This window comes from Colias croceus, chromosome 30, assembly GCF_905220415.1.
Source record: "Colias croceus chromosome 30, ilColCroc2.1".
Classification (NCBI taxonomy): Eukaryota; Metazoa; Arthropoda; class Insecta; order Lepidoptera; family Pieridae; genus Colias; species Colias croceus.
Window position 1 is genome coordinate 2,242,723 of NC_059566.1, and position 17,760 is coordinate 2,260,482.

General features: G+C 32.3%; 1 protein-coding gene across 2 annotated transcripts; it reads left to right on the plus strand.

The window, feature by feature from the left end:
• The first annotated feature begins 1,789 nt into the window (after positions 1-1,789).
• LOC123704644 lies at positions 1,790-10,876 on the plus strand. Of its 2 annotated transcripts, XM_045653049.1 has the most exons (7): positions 1,790-2,078; positions 3,724-3,831; positions 6,184-6,299; positions 7,174-7,285; positions 8,001-8,127; positions 8,916-9,541; positions 10,682-10,876. In XM_045653049.1, the coding sequence occupies exons 1-7, from the start codon at positions 2,005-2,007 to the stop codon at positions 10,698-10,700; spliced, it is 1,182 nt and encodes a 393-aa protein (XP_045509005.1). In that variant the 5' UTR covers positions 1,790-2,004; the 3' UTR covers positions 10,701-10,876. The 2 variants fall into 2 exon arrangements, with proteins under 2 accessions (XP_045509005.1, XP_045509004.1); XM_045653048.1 differs by lacking the exon at positions 10,682-10,876 and having other exon boundaries at positions 8,916-9,607.
• Positions 10,877-17,760: the final 6,884 nt, after the last annotated feature.

The following is a 17,760-nucleotide window of genomic DNA, read 5'->3' on the forward strand; positions in this document are numbered from 1 at the left end:
TGGTTATGCTAACGGCCCCCTATATAGAATATCCTAAATAGTATGAATCACTAAATACATAACTTGAGCTTAACTTGAGTATGTACTTAGGTACATAAGTAATTTAGGCTATTGGGTAGGCAGTAGGCACCTAAAATATACTAGCTAGGTATATTCTTAGTTGGTTTCTCATTATTTCAATCTCTTAAGGCTCCACAATTACTGGAGCTAATATTATAATATAGGAGAGATGTACTGATTTAAAAAACCAATTAGAGTCAAATTAGAGTAGGTAAGGCTAAAGGGATGAATATGATGATGAGAGATAAGTACCTACCTACTTAGAAAATATATTACATACAAGAAACTATAAATGTAGGATACTATATTACTTGCTCTGTCATCTAGACACAGAACATTTACACTCTGGGGATGATCTAGGATTGTTGAAAATGTAAATAATTCAAATAATGGGATACATAATTGACATAAATGCTATTATCCTTGACATCTTGACACTAAAATGTTGTCAATTTTTGTCACAAAATAGATGACAATGACAATAATTTTAGATTTGAATTATTTAGATGCAGTTCTGATAAAAGAAATATGCCTAACATTTCATATGAAAACCATGCAACAAGAGGTTAGGTATTACAAAAATAGCTTTGCTGCACCGGAAGTAGCATAATATGTTCATGAAATGGAGGCGATCAATACGTAGCTGAATACTTGTCTATGGTAAATTAATATGGATAAAAAGTTTTAAAAATAATTGATTCATGTATCTGGTTTGATTAAAGAGTGTTAAACTTAGTTGCATATATAGTTATTTCCTCCATATTTTGTCTAAAACGCATGTTTTAATATTTTTTCTCAATTTTCTAATCTGGCAGTTTCGTTATATAACCTTCTTCGATTGGAGCGAAAAAGCTTTTATTGTTGTCTATGATTTATTTTTGATATAGCAACAATTATATTCGATTAATATTCGATTGTATGGAAATCGATTTATTTTATAAACAATTCCGTTTTTAAAGCGTATTTTTGCCCATAATGCCGGATAATCTAAATGGAAACTTTTCGGGAAATTTTTCTTGAAGGTACTACCTACTATTTCATACTGCAAATGAGTAAATTAAACTTTTTTCTGAGGGAACTAATGCTTTTTGGCATATATGGCAAATAATAATATAAGTAGTTGGTGATTATGATTAATTTGCTTGACATAATATAGTAAACTGTTCGCCGATAACAAACCATATGTTTTGACTTTAAGTTTATAGAATAAGTTTATTCTATATTTATTCTAGTTGGTTCTAGTTCTACTCACGTTCTACCTAAGTCCTAATTACGCCGTGAGTTACTAAGAGCTTTTTAAGACAAAGCTTTTATTAACTCATGGTGTGTTGTTATAAAATTGTCACGTTTTCTGCACTTTTTATATTATGTTCAATAAAATGTATATAAAACACAATCCGAATAAATACTTAAGTAAATATTAACAATTTCCAATTCAAATTAATGAAAATAAAATTAATTCATTTTAGTTATTTTCAAAAAAGATATAAGCATCTAGTTTTATAAGCTGTTTAAAGTAATCATGAGTTTTTAAACAATACATTTAAGATCGAAATACTTTCTTGAATCTGAAATTTTAAAGATTCTTCACACAATATTCAAAGTTAAGCTTTTATCAATCGAAACATTTATCAACTCTAATTTGAATCGATGTCTCGAATCGATTTAATAAATCATGAAGACGGTGCTGCCACTACAAATAACAAATTTCTCATGGTAAATTACATCACCATTTCATGGCAGTGGCACGCATTTGGGACTTGGACTTTTCGTGACAGCATGTCATTTTCGACATTTGATTGATAATTTTCCAAAGATCCATCAAATTAGTTTGTTTGAAAGTTAGTTTAGGCGCTAAATGTGTATATTTTTAATTTTTCACGTTAAAATAAGGATGTGAGTGATCGGGGTCCATGTTTGGTTAGCGCGGCTAGGGTTCCCAACATGAGTGCTCAAAAATGCGTTGTAGAGGGCTGCAATTTGGAATATGATGTGGTCTGCAGCTTTTCCTTCTACAAGTGAGTGTTTTCCCGCCTTTTATTTAACCACACCACAAATTTTCTATACGTGTAGCTAGAATTCATTCGGGCTTCGCCCAATGACCTCGACGCTTTGTATACGCAAGTAAATGCATGATAACAAAATCATTAAATCGTTTCCTATAAGATGTTTACATTACAATTTTGCCCATAATTCGCCGTAATATCACGTTAAAACCTAATTTCATTCTTGTGTTTTTCATTAATTGTTAATCTATAGGTTGTAATTCATTTTGTACATAACAATTTTTTGGTTCCATTTTCGACTCTATTCCCTTACCATAGATACTACTCAAATGTGTGTTGTGAAATACACTTATTTCTGAGTTTCTCTGAAATATTCGTAAATATGTCAACTTTCTATTTGTTTCATTATTATGAATATATTAATGAAGACAATTATATAATGTGTATAATATTTTACGTTTAAATATTTTTTGCATTATTATATTAGGATTGTGAGAAGTTAAGCATAATTTATTATAGATAATGATGTATATTGAATGTTGAATGTTGTATTTATATTGTTTTATTTTATAACTGAATGAACATTCATATAATATAATATTTTCGAACATTTTATTTTAATATTAAAATTTAAACAGGATTTTTGTTATTTTTGTAGGCCATATAGCCTTTTCATTCTATATGGGTTACTTGTAAAACACCGGCAACCTCGCAGGACAAGATAGCTAACATCATATGTAACAACATTTGTTCTACGACTTTTGATAATTTGTAAGATTTTATTTTCATACAAAAATAAATATTCATTTAATTTTCCGTTTGAATATTATAAACTCTACGCCTCCCATAAATTACGTAAACAAGAAACGAACGAGAGCGGGAAGGAGGCGTCGCGTTGTCCATCCGATAATGAATAGAACATAGACTTACAAATGTTAGGAGAGTACAATAAAGGTTTAAAAAATCATTTAAAAATAATTTATTGCGTTATGCCAAAAGTCGTAGAACAAATATTGTTACTTATGATGTTAGCTATCTTGTCCTGCGAGGTTGCTGGTGTTTTACAAGTAACCCTACACCCATTTTTATTAACAAGTAGAAGTAATTATTATTGACTGATTTGATTATTTACTAATAATTTGGATATTATGTCTATTTACATCAATAACGTTTTCTTAGGCTTTAGGTTATGACCTACATTCTCATAATAGGCCTTTGTCCTTTCTTGGAATCAAAATCTTTTCTATGTATGTTTATTTATCTTTAATTTTTAATCAAATTTTATTCATATTTTTCATAACAGTATGCAATATTTTATGACATATTCTCAGACCTGAATTTATAGCTTATGTATTTAACAAATAAATTTCCAATGAGAAAGAGATGTTTTAACATGTTTAAAAGTCACCTGATATAGGTTGAATATGGCTAAAAGTTTATTTTATATTATATATTTTCTTATATGTATATTAAATGTTCCTGTCGCAATATTATTATTAAAATACCAATTCTCGAAAACAGCCGAAATTCCTGTAGTTCCTATCGGGTAGATCTGACAATCAGCCATCTATTTTTCATGTCCCTTAGTGATAAGAGCAAGACAGAACAACTTTATTTTTTCTAGGACAGCTAGTAGAATATATAATTTTTATTTCAGTGTCAATACCACATCGGACACAGATGACAAACGACAGGACTGGATCGAGGGTGCTATGCAGGAGGAGAGCGAGTGCCTCTGGAGGCATGTTAACTTGCAGCTGTGCGGGTGAGTTCTAACTCAAACATTCATTCAATTAGACTTTCAACTCAAATTCATACATTTACTTATTCAAATAGACCTTGGAAACACTTATGAATCGTAAAAATGTGTAAAAATAGGAATTTACGACTTAAATGCAACAACTTGTACATACATTACAATATTATAAAGAATATATTATAATTTATTAACTATATTATATATGAGTTAACTTGATCAGTCTAAACTAACTCAAACTCAAATTTCATTAACTTACTTGTCTAGGTAAATTGGTCTTATTTTAAACTATAACTAGTTGTTCCGCGTGGTTTCACCCGCATTGCTCCGCTCCTGTTGGTCTTAGCGTGATAAATATAGCCTATAGCGTGTCTTAGCGTGATGATATATTCGATAAATGGGCTATCTAACACCAAAAGAATTTTTCAAATCGGACCAGTAGATACCGAGATTAGCGCGTTCAAACAAACAAACAAACAAACTCTTCAGCTTTTTTAAATTAGTATATTATGTAGATATAGCTCAATCTGAAAACACAGTTTTTTTATAGATATTATTTAAATTTGAAATGTAAGTATGACCAATATTCTGTTATCAATCAGCATTAATCAATGTTGTAGTATAGGTTTTTATTTTTTAACAAAAAACTTGATTATTCAATGTATGTGTAAGCAGTTTCACTTCTAAACTACTGAACTGATTTTGATATAATTTGGCAAGCAAATAGTAGAAAGGTTGAGGTTAAGGTGTTAATGAGAAAAATTAGGTTATGGTAATTTGAAGAACATTTCATACACAGTCTTATGTTAGGTTATTTCTCTTGGAATATCAGTTATGATCAAATCTATGGAGTTTAAATCTAAAATTAGTAACTATAATATAATAATCGTTATAATACTCACAAATGTATTTTTTTATTATATACTAGCTTTCCGCCCGCGGCTTCGCCCGCTTTGTCTAAAACATAATAATTTATATACTAAAACCTTCCTCTTGAATCACTCTATCTATTTAAAAAAACCGCATCAAAATCCGTTGCGAAGTTTGAAAGATTTAAGCTTACAAAGGGACATAGGGACAGAGAAAGTGACTTTGTTTTATACTATGTACTGATTACCTATCTATATGAAGTAAAATTAAAAGAAAAGTGAAAACAAATTAATGAATTTTCACTTCTTCAAGTTAATTAGAAATGTATTTCATTAAATAAATATATTGTAATACAAAACAACGAAATGCTGTTGTATGCTGTTGTATATGCCATTGTTACGTAGAGTTTCTTCATAAGGCATGTAGATGGCGCTGTTATGAAAAATGTCTTTCGTTTCGCGCCTAATTTAAAAAATACAATCTTCAACTTGATAATTACCAGTAAATCCAGTTTAGGAAGCAGTATCTACAGAGGAAAACTATAAAAATGGCAATTTTTAATTTTATAGCTTTGTTATTGGTAAAACATGCTCATTATCTACAATTGGTTTAAGTGTATAAAGGTACAAGTCCGAGACAACACTTGTTTCTATGAACATCTATGAATCGCTGCGCGTTGCGTCTGCAGGCAGCAGTGTTGCCGCGCTTAGAATCAATTTCATACCGTGCCTGTCTCGGACTTGTACCTTTAACACTAAGTTATCCAATAGGTCTCTAACAGATTAAAATGTACAAAATATATGTTTCACAGACTTTAAGTCCCTTCAATCATTTAGAATATGATATTTCTAAAATTATGACATACTACAAATTATATTTATATGTATGTATTTATATTTTGAACCAACCTCATAAAGTCCTACATTGGGTTTCCTTATATATAAACTTGATAATGAATTTTTACGATGCGCGCGCACACCGACACATAAATTTAACAGCATGAAGTTAGTTCTAGGTGGTATGAAAATTGATAACTATGTTCAAGTTGTATATTCTAGTATTTTTTCCATACGCCAAAGAAGTATAACTTCTAACGCGTGTACATAAGTACACACACTCTTTTTTATTTATTTATTTATTTATTTATTAGACACACCAATAATGACTCAATTAATACAATTTACAGAAGTACATTAATCATTATTTCCTAAACTGAATTGGCCATAAAGCAGGCGTATACAACAATTATAAAAAAACAGCTGGTCTTAAAATTTTTCAGTTTTAAGTCTAAAAATACATAGTTAATCAAATTTATTATCCATCGAGAAAAAAAATTTGTATAAAAACATAAAATTCATTACACAATTAAAAATTTATCAAGAATACATAAAATTAATACTACAATAATTTTATGTATTCTTGATAAAATTATTTTTTTAATTAGTACAATAAATAATACCCATATTATAGCACATAAAATAAATTACTCAGGTACCATTTCGAGTTAGACGCCCAAGGGCTATGGATCGACTCGCCGATGCTGCCCGAGCTGCTCACGCCGCAGGAACAAGCGGCGCCGGCGCAGCAAACGCCGGAGCAGAAGAAAGGTAGGAAAATATATAAAAAAATATAAAAAAAAGTCGTGTATCACTCGGGGTCTGCCGCGGTAAAGCTATTGTATGCCTTCAAGCCACACCTCCGCCCGTTGGAGTGGGGAGCGTGAGGTTTTTCGTTACGCAATTTCTGGATTCGGTCCCCGCGCTCAAGGCCCGCGAATCCGCGATAGAAGCTATGCAATAGCTTTAAAAAAAATTGGTGGGTTAAGGTTGGAAAATATTATGTTATTTAAGAATTTATTGGTATTTAGATAAGTTTTTTGTTGCAGCTTCCTGTTTTTTGTAAAAATAAAATTACCGATATTTTCGCTCACCTCATATTGTACAATAAAATATTTTTTTAAACTTATTATATTATAATGAATTGTAACGATTTTTCTGTTTTTATGATGTCTAATAAATTAAATGTTAGGGAATTCAAAATTTTTTTTACAAACGTAACTATTTTGTTATGCTTACCCTTTACTTACCTGATTTATCATAAAAATTACCAATCTTTCATCTATACTTAATATTATAAATGCGAAAGTAACTCTGTCTATCTGTCTGTTACTCAATCACGCCTTAACTACTGAACCAATTTGCATGGGTATAGAGATATTTTGATACCCGAGAAAGGATATAGGATAGGTTTTATCCCGGAAATCCCACGGGAACGGGACCTATGCGGGATTTTCTTTGACTGCGTGGGCGATGGCGCGGGTGGAAAGCTAGTAATTCATAATTTATAGTTAGTTAGTTAGTTATGCTATAAATTCAAACTTGAAAATATCACTTAGAATAATGATAAAAAAATATACCGGCCGTACCAATTGATAACCTCCTCCTTTTTTTGAAGTCGGTTAAAAATAAATATTATTTTCAGCGGCCGACATAATACGCATAGAACACAACTACAGTATGGAGTCGTGTAAAAAAGAGCCCGAGGCGATATCTCGCCTTAACGTGAGGCAACTCGTCGATACTTTGGGTTATCTGTAAGTATTCAATCAAATAATATATTTAAATTAGTATTTACCTTTCCAATTTAGTTTATTTTCTAAATGATTCAGTATAAAAATCATAGATTTGGAAAAGAAAAGAAAGAAAGAAAAAATGTTTATTTGCAAAATAGTGAGACACAATACAGTAAAATCATAAAAAAAAGAATTACAAAAAAGAAATGAATAAACAATACAAAAACAAAAAATAAAACAATGTTAGATAAAAGTGCCCCTGTATCGCCAAAAAGGATCGAGTTCAGCATGTGCCAGGCATATGCCTGGCGCTGGTTTTCGACAAGATCCCTATAAGAAAAAGTATTGTAGTATCTAATAAATTCCCTTTTAAACACACACAACACTTTGTTTTGTTGATCATTATAAAAACCCGCATTAATAAGTTTTTTTTTAATTCAATTCAATATTTATTTAATCTCAATTTTGCAATAATAAATAACAATATGTTTTTATTAGTAAACTATTAAAAAACAGCGTGTGTGCCGAGTACACCCGTCAGAAGTGGAACTTCTTTGGCAAGATTCAAAGCTACCAAAATCGTCGCCTTACCACGACGTGACGGTATTGCCGTGATGCGACCTTGAAATTTTACTCTCAACGCGCCTAAAGAAGTTTCACTTCAAAAATCCTAAAACTTAAGATTATGTTTAATAAAACATGTATATAACTTAAAAATATTTATTTTTCTTTACAGATCACTAAAGAACCTACAGAAGAAACAGCTGTGGGTTGTTAAAGTTGAGAGTGACAAAGCGGAGGCCTCCATCACACAGTCGGAGCAGGTGATCACTAAGATGCCCGATCCCAAGCAGATTATTGAGGTATGCAGTTATTATTTCGACTTTTATAACATATACTATCGGTCCGCCCCGGCTTCGCCCGTGGTACATATTTCGCAATAAAAGGTAGCCTATGCTCTTTCTCAGGGTCTAAAGATTGTCTGAGCCAAGTTTCATCAAAATCGGTTGGTTTAAGCTGGAAAGCGTAACAGACAGACAGACAGACGTTACTTTCGCATTTATATGTCAGCAAATAAATGATTAACAAACTAACTTATAGGAAAATCTCATAGAAATTAGACGTTTCACTGCTGTAAATGCTAGCTACAATCTAACCATCTAACAAAAAATTATAATAATATAAATGTCAGACAGAGTTTTTTTTAAATCCTACAAATATTATAAACGCGAAAGTTATAACAAACGTGTAAGTATGGATAGATGAATGTTTGTTACTCTTTCACGCAAATACTGCTGAACCAATTACAATGAAATTTGTAAATATGTAGATATGTAGCTGTACAGACAGAATAAGACATAGGCTACGTTTTATCCCTGAAATCTCAGGAACGATGCGGGTATTTTCTTTGAAACCGCGGGCGGAGATCTAGTCGTATCATATACTTGCTCTGTTGCTGCGTGAACGACATACCAACAAACATAGTTGCATTTTAATATTAATAATGAAATAGCCATCCTTACTTATTATGCAAAGGACAACTTGATAACAAACTATACAAGGTTATACTAATCCTACTAATATTTATTCTTAGAGATATTAGAGATAATATTACATTGTCATGTATTATTCATTAAAAATTTTATTTCAGATCATACCGCAAACATCGACAAGCCACGAGCAAACAGAAGGCGAAATTGACCCGAATCTACAGAACCAAACCGAAGTCCTGCAAATAATGGACGACGGGAACATCTCCGATAATTTCATATACGAAATAGCTGAAGAACAAGAGATAACTATGGAGGAAGTAAAGGAAATTCCTGCGTCCGAACATCAAGAATGGACGGTCAATATCATACCAGACGACACTAAACCCAAATATGCATACATAAAACATTGTAACAGCGGCAAGAAAAAACGACATTTCACAACAGAAATGAACGAGATAACACTACACGGTGATTTTGAGAATTACTACATATTGCCGGACGTTGATCCCTCTGTAGGAGTAGAAATAACAACCAGCTACGAGCCAGAGAGTTTCATTGTGGAGGAATATCCACATTTGGTCCTCGAAGAGAGGCCAAGGAAGTCTAGAGAGGAGAGAAAGAGAAAGAAAAAGTCCCCGTCAGTCCGGGAACAAGTGAAGCAAATTAAAACTGAGATTGGCGAGGACTGGGTGGTGGAAAATAACATATATGATCAAGATACGTCAGAGGATTATGATGATAAAAAGGCTGCTCGCGTGAGAAGGAAAAATAAGAAATACCTGGGGTACGACTTTGTCACTTAATCAGAAAAGTAATAGTGGGTAAATCGTGTTGTTTCGGTAGTGGTGTTAGAAAATAGATACAGTGCATTGGGGTGATTTTGAACGGGGTAAATCTCTATTTATACATAAAATTCTTGTGTTATGTTAGTTACCTCCTCCGAAACGGCTAGACCGATTCTCGTGAAATGTTGCGTGTCTATGGGTTATATGCGAGAATCGGCTCACATCTATTTTAAAGAGTAATGCAGAATAACGTTTGACGGGACAGCTAGTAAATAAATAAATAATATTTTATTTTTAAACCATTATAAGTTACACATTTTGACCTAAAAACAATGAGAACTTACGTAACTAAAGCTTGATAAAACGGTCAATCGTAAGACGGATTAACGATAAGGGTACATATAAAGTTGCTAAAAAGCAACTGAAAAAAAATGTTCACCCATCCGATTCGTGACCGCGCCAACCGTTGCTTAACCTGGATTTCCTATTATTTGATTATTTGCAAAAGCATACATCATATCTGAAAAATTCAAATGTATAACTATCACATTAACGGTTCATAAAACAGAGATGGACAGACAGACAGCATAGTGTCAGTAACAGGCTCCCGTTTTTACACTTTCGGTATGGAACCCATTCAATTTTTTGTTATTATCAAACTTATATATTTTCATACTTTCTCGATACTTTAAATAAAATGATGCCCAAAATCAAACATTTATTTATTCAATTAGACTTCGAGAAGCACTTTACGTCGTCATAACATATTTTTAACATTTACCACCGATTCGGAAAGCAGTATCTATGGAGAAGAATCGGAAAGAAACTCCATATAAAATTAAAATTTCCGAAATTTCCCCAATGCACTAAAATTAATTAAAAATTAATAATAAGTGACACCATAGCGAAACAACAGCGATGTATCCAAAAAAGAAAAATTCGATAAAATCCCTAATGTTTTTAACATGCCTATATTAGCTTCACCTGTGTGTTTGTGTGTAACCGACTCCTTTCGATTTTGACTTACACGGACAGATGTTCAAACTTTATTATCAAGGATCGGTGACATATTCATGAGTTTAAGCGTGTTTTTTTTAGTTTTTTTGTTTATATAAATAAAATAATTAATTTTTTTCCAGTATCAATGGGCTTAAATGAGGTATTGGATTAGTTTTGGGTGATTCGACGTTATCGCATCGACACACAACTCCCAGATTAATATATATAATAATAATAATGTATTTTCTTTTGCTTCCTCCATAATCATTAGTTAAATTTAGTAAAAAATGCGTCTACCCGCGTTTTCTTATATAAAAATGAAGTTTTATCGAGTACGCGGTAAAAAATGAAAATGTTTTTGCGGGTAGATTCATTTTAATAGTTTGTTTGAGTCGGTATTTAGTATAGATTTTTTAAATATTGACCGCTTGATTTAATTAAGATTTTTTCATATTATTGTTGTTGGGAAAGTATAAATAAATGTTTAGACATTATTTTGCAAATTTTTCTTGGCTGGCTCACCATTTTGATGCAATCTTAGGTTAATATTCGTAAAAATCTAAATCGGACCACGAATATATGGAAAAGTAGTACATTTTTTGGTTGCTTAAAATTAAAACTATCATTTTAAGTCTTTTTTTTTCTTCATTATTTAAGTATCGTATCTGGCGCAAATTTATCGAGAAAATAAGATATTTAGATATTGTATTGCAATATTTTTATTTTTGGTAGCCAGTCGATAATTTTTAAAAATTAGTTTAATGTGTTTTGCCAAAAAATCACTTCATCAAAATTAAGGATTCATTTTGAGATAAAGTTGAAATGCTATTTATTTAAATCAAAAAGAAAAATAATAATAAATAGATACTAAGGTTTTTTAACTTACTAAAAAGTTTATATTAATTAGAGACGAAACAATAATTTTTGTTCTAAAATCGAGTTTTTGGTTGAAAAAGATCGGTTTTTAACAAAATATTATTGACGTCTTTACTATAAATTTAATTAGTAATTATAGAATTGTGAATAAGTTACACAAATTGTTTGGAATAAAGGTAAAACATTACTCTTTTTCACAGTTGGTACATTAATATAGAAATGCATATTTGCCAGTTTCACGACTTGCTGATAAAGTTCCTGATAGTTTATTGAACACTATAATTATTCATTGTCATTTTAACTGACAGATAAGCTAAAGAAGATATTCAGAAGTCGTAAAACTGGCTATAAAATTATACAGGGTGTCCCACTTTGGTATACTAACCGCGAAGGGACTTGTAGTTTTGCATACACTGATCACGAAAAAAATACTTTAACAACAAAATTACGTGAAAAATGCTAAATTTTTCCTGAAAATCCATGTTTTCTTCTCTAGCTTCGCGCAATCGGCATATACCGCTTCGCTAATGTGAACATTCTGTCTATGAAAACATAATCTTAAACGATAGCTCACGTGCTGGTGGCAAAGTGGGCGGGTTGTTTGTTATGGGTGTACACATAGAGTTTTAACAATTAATCTATTTGAAAAAAAAAATGCGTCTGGAATTTTATAAGTATTTTTTACGTACTCAGTGTATGCAAAACTATAACCTCCTTTGAGCTTAGTATACCAACAGTGGGACACCCTGTATAATAGATTTCATTGCCTTCAATTGTAATAAAAAAAAAACTGTATAAATTTTTTCTCATATGTACAGATTGTCGCTTTTAATTGTAAGCTTAGATTATTAGAAATTATACCATAATTATGTTTTGGTTTTCGTTAAGTACTGAATATAAGACTATTTTAAAATTTGTGTTTTATTTTCACCTCTTTTTTACTCTACCTATACTGAAAAAAAAGTGAAGTCCCGTGTCCCCAAGTGGGGTAAGGGGCAGATGCATTATACATCTGTTTCACTGATCGATTTTCTTTAGGGACAAGTACCTAGGTGATCGATCGATCGGGAATCGAACCCAGGAACCCTCGGTGTTACGCTCACGCGTCAACCACTACCGAGGAGGCCGGTCACCTATACTGAGACCTATACAAAAAAGAGCTTGTGTGTCTTCATACACGTGTTAGAAGTGAAACTTCTTTGGCAAGATTAAAAAAATACCAAAATCGTCGCCTTACCCCATGTCGTGACGGTATTGCCATGACGCGACCTTGAAATTTTTGTAAGGTGGTGCCTCGGGAGAGGATTGAAACTCTAGGACTGCTGGATGAATACTGTTTATTTGAAATGAAACATGCCTTATTTAATAGATATAAAACTAGGTTACACGTGTATTATACTTGATATTATTATAGTTAGTACTTATAGCTAAATTTATTCACTAGGTACATCTCATCTCCACCGCAATAAAAAAAATAAAATAAATATGAACAATTTATTTTATTTTAGCTTACATACTACCACTTATCACTTATGTTAATACAATACAATGTCATAATATTATCATAATTATTTCTATTACAAACTAAATAGAACATAATATTATAAACTCTTAACAAAATTATTAGGTAATTGGTTCAAAATACATTTTTGTTCTGTTTTTATGAATAACATAGTTTTTATTATCTTTAATTATTTCTACATTGGGTGAACATTCCCTTACTACTTTATATGGACCTAAATATATGTTTTGAAACTTATTACCTGTTTCATTTTTTATTAAAATTAAATCATTCGGTTTATAAGTAACCGGATTAATATTACGATCATACTTTTCTTTTCTTTTCAATTTACTAGATATAAGATTTTCTCTCGCCTCTTTTTGTGACGTCTGTATTCTAAATTTGAGTTCTAAAGGATAATTATCAAAATTGTACAAAGGCTCAACTTGTGCAGATTGCAAATTTGATGGTAAATTACATTTTTTACCGAATACCAACTCATAGGGAGTAAACTTGGTCTCTGTATGTACCGCAGTGTTATAGGAAAAACACCAAAATGGAAGCCACGTGCTCCAAGCTTCTGGGTGATTTCCTGTCTGTATTCGCAAGTAGTTACCCAAATGTTTGTGCGAATTCTCCAAGGCACCGATACTCTGATGGTGATATGCGGTTGACTGCAGCTTTTTAATATGCAAAAGTTTACAAACCTCTTTCATTGTGTCCGATAAAAACTCCGTACCTCTGTCTGTAGCAATTTCCTTCGGGATTCCATACCTGAGAATCCAATTGTTAACAAAGTTCCTAGCTACTTCACTCGACCTTTTTGACGTTAATGGATAAGCCTCGGTATACTTACTCAACTCACATTGTATAGTTAAAATGTATACGTAATTATAATCTAACCCCCTATCCCTATCTAACGGCCCTACAATATCTAAATATATTTTTTCCAACGCCGAACTTGCCGTTGAACTTATCGTCATAGGCTCCTTAGTATAGTGTGAGGAATGTTTTTGTTTTTGACATTTGTCACACCTTTTTATAAATTCTACAACATCAGCTTCTAATCTTGGCCAAAAATAATATTTCTTTATGTTATTTACCATTCGTCTTATGCCAGCATGTCCACTTGTAGGTAATATGTGAAAATCATTTAAAATTACACGCTGATCGTCTTTATTACTTATTCTCTTTGTTCCCCTTAAAATACATATACGTGGTCCGGACCAATTACTTATGTTATCTATCTCATTTATTAACTTTTCCACGAATATATTATTTTTCTCAGTTTTAATGAAGTATACTTCTTTAATATTTATTTTCTTACAAAATATATCTAGCTCTCTCACAAATTCGTCTGGCGATAGTTGCGATCGAGAAGCTAAATTAATAAAAATAGTATTCATTGGGGGTACATAACTCAAACATCCCTTCTCATGCGTTATCTCTTTCATTTTACGATATCGATTTAATTCATAAGCGCTTATGAAACGTAACTCTGTGAAATATTTCGGTTTACTATGTATTTCTACAACTTTTGGTTGATCAGGCCAATCGTTCTTAGAAATAATAGCATCCCGTTGTTGTCTAGCCAACTGACCACGCGTCATTACATTCATCACCGTTTGATTCATCTCTTTCAATTCCTCTGAAGTTAAATGCAAACGCGAAAGTGCATCCGCGGCGGAATTATTCTTCCCTTTCAAATATTCAATTATAAAATCGTACTCCTCTAACGTTAATCTAAATTTAATTAAACGACTAGATGGATCTCGCATTCCAAATAAATACATTAGTGGCTTATGATCAGTCTGAATTTTGAATGTCCTTCCATACAAATATGGACGAAAATGCTTTACAGCCCATACGATCGCAAGCAATTCCTTTTCAATAGTCGGATACCTTTTTTCTGCTTTATTAAGACTACGACTAGCATACGCTACAGGTCTACCGTCGCTATTACACAAAACTGCACCTACGCCGTATCCTGATGCATCTGTTTGTAGGATAAATTGATTAGACTCTGAAAAATCAGGATATTGTAATACGGGATGGGATATTAAATTTTGTTTCAATAATTCAAAAGATTTTTGGCATTCTTTATCCCATTTGAAGGTTACATTTTTCCGACACAAACTATTTAACGCATATGCTTTTGTTGCAAAATTAGGAATAAATTTTCTGTAATAGTTCACAAAGGCAACGAATCTTTTGACTTCATCGACTTTAGTGGGAACCGGGTAGTTTTTAACAACCTCTATTTTATCTGAATCTGGTATAACACCCTCTGCTGATACAATATGACCCAAGTAAAGCAGTTCCTTCTGTAAGAAAATACACTTCTGCGGATTTAACTTTAGATTGACTTTTCGTAATCTTTCAAAAATCGACTGTAAATTTTTGATATGACTAGACAAATCCCTACTAAAACAGACTAGATCGTCCTGATACACCAAGCATTTCTCATATGTTAACCCTGTCATCGCCATAGTCATCATGCGCGAAAATGAACTAGGGCTGGTCTTTAAGCCCATAGGCATTCTAGTCATCTGAAACTGTCCGGAACAAAAAGCAGTATACTTGCGACCGTCTGGGTCTAAGCTCACATTATAATAGCCTTGATGTAAATCTAAATGAGAAAAATACATGCAACCGGATAAAGAATCTAAAATTTCCGTTATATTTGGAAGAGGAAATTTATCATCATATATACTGTTATTAAGTTTTCTGTAATCTATAACCAAACGCCACTTTTTGTTTCCACTTTGGTCACATTTCTCTGGCACTAACAAAATTGGACTGGACCATTCACTTTGACATGGTTCAATAATATTTTCTTTTAACATTTGATCAATTTGGTTATTAATTTCATTTTTCAATGCATGAGGCAATCGATAAGGTTTTGAAAAAATTGGCTGTATATCTGGTTTTACTTTAATTGAGTGTTGATAAATATCAGTGGTTGATAATTTGTCTCCTTCCAGATAAAATATATCGGGATATTTAGCACATAAACTTTCTATATTAATTTTTTCTTCTTTATTTAAGTTACTTAAATTCAACTTGGAAAATAACGTTTTAACTCGCGATGCATTTTTCTCAATTTTATCAAAGCTACAAATATTATATTCCTTCAAGTTTTGTATATCAAGTTTAATTTCAGACAAAGTTATATCTTTCGAGGTCGAATTCAAAATTCGGACTGGTATTTTACCATCAATCGGATGTACTATCATACTCGCAATAAATACGCCCTCACACAACTCTTTCGTACATACCAAACATTCCTCTGTTAAACTAGTATTAATAAAATGAATCGATTCTGACCTAGCCGGTAACGATAATAAATTACTACACGAGTCTAATAATTGCAAAGATATTTGTTTAGATTCACTAATCCATAGTGACAGATTATTATGTTTCATATCAATGACCGCTCCATACTTTCCTAAAAAGTCCTGCCCTAGAATACCGTGCGACTTACAAGGCAAGGTGTCAAATACATAAAACTTATGACTCATACACTGCCCGTGTATCGTCAACTGTAAACATACATATCCGATAGCCTGTACCTTTCCACCTATCCCATTTATTGTAATATTTTCTTTGTTAATTGGGATGTCAAAATCTAAAACATGTTTATATTTAATAGCCGAAATTGAGGCTCCCGTATCTATAAGCCAATTAAATACGTGACTGTTTTTATAAAATAACTCTATGTAATAACTACTATCGCTAGCTAAAATACTATATGTTATAGGCACGAAAAAACTGATTTTCAGGTTCTAAATTCTGAGTGGATGAACTCGATTGAGGCCGTGACTCGTCAGTCGCTGCTGTACGAATCTGTCCTCTGAATGGTTTACGACCCCTAAAATAATAATTATTATTAAAAGTTCTACCTCGAAATGGCGCTCTGCCCCGGGGCGCTCCCCGTGGCTGTGATTCAGGCTGCTGGGACCATTGTCTGGTGCTGGTAGGCGGCTGTCGCCAGTTGTTGTTGTTGTTAACGTTGCCTCGCCAACGATTATTATTGTGGTACGCACCTCTTGGAGTATTCTGATGAAAAGGCGGCCTGGAAGTGGTTTTAAAGAAACGATTATTACTATGTCTTAGTGTTAACACTTCGGCGGTTGAACTTGAGCCTGAAACGTCCTCGTCGATTGCGGCTTGAATCGCATCTTTCAAATATTCAAATCTCTGAGCCGTAATAATGGTACCAATCCTACGGTTTCTCAATCCGTCGCTAAACTGCCTAATTGCCTGTTTTTCATTTATTGATTTTAAAATATTGAACTTTTCCTCATTGCCTTCGGATTGGGAAATTGTAAGTTCAACGAATAATTCGGATAGGGTTTTTCCGAACGCATCAATAGACGCATCGTTTTGCTTACAATTTAAAAATTGTTTTTGTAAAGCACTTGTAGACTTTTTAGGTAAAAGTAGCATTTTCATATCTTTTAAGAGATTGTGAACGCTATCGTATTTTGTCTGTAATTTTAGCCTAGCCGATTGTGACAAACGGCTTTTCAAAACAAAAGATATCAAATGCGACTGTGTCTCATCACTTAGAACCGAACTATAGTATTCAATACCATCGATAAGTTGTCGTAAATTAGACAATTCATCATTCATTACTGGCAATAAGCTCAAAGCTACTTTTAGGTCAAATTTATCCATTGTTGAAAAACCATTACAATTCTCTGAAATTTGACACAATTCAGTAATTTCCGCAAAAAATTTCTTTAAATCCTCGCAATATTTTTTAAAAACAATAAGCTCGTCCTCTCCTAAGCTTTGCTTATCCAAACTATCTATGTAATTGTTATACTTTGCAATGAC

Bases quoted from the DNA above. Each gene is read 5' to 3' on its own strand.
- LOC123704644 (XM_045653049.1), top strand. From the start codon at position 2,005: ATGAGTGCTCAAAAATGCGTTGTAGAGGGCTGCAATTTGGAATATGAT. The intron at 3,832-6,183 runs GTGAGTTCTAAC...TAAATTACTCAG, and splicing joins GTTAACTTGCAGCTGTGCGG to GTACCATTTCGAGTTAGACG. The intron at 7,286-8,000 runs GTAAGTATTCAA...TTTTCTTTACAG, and splicing joins GTCGATACTTTGGGTTATCT to ATCACTAAAGAACCTACAGA.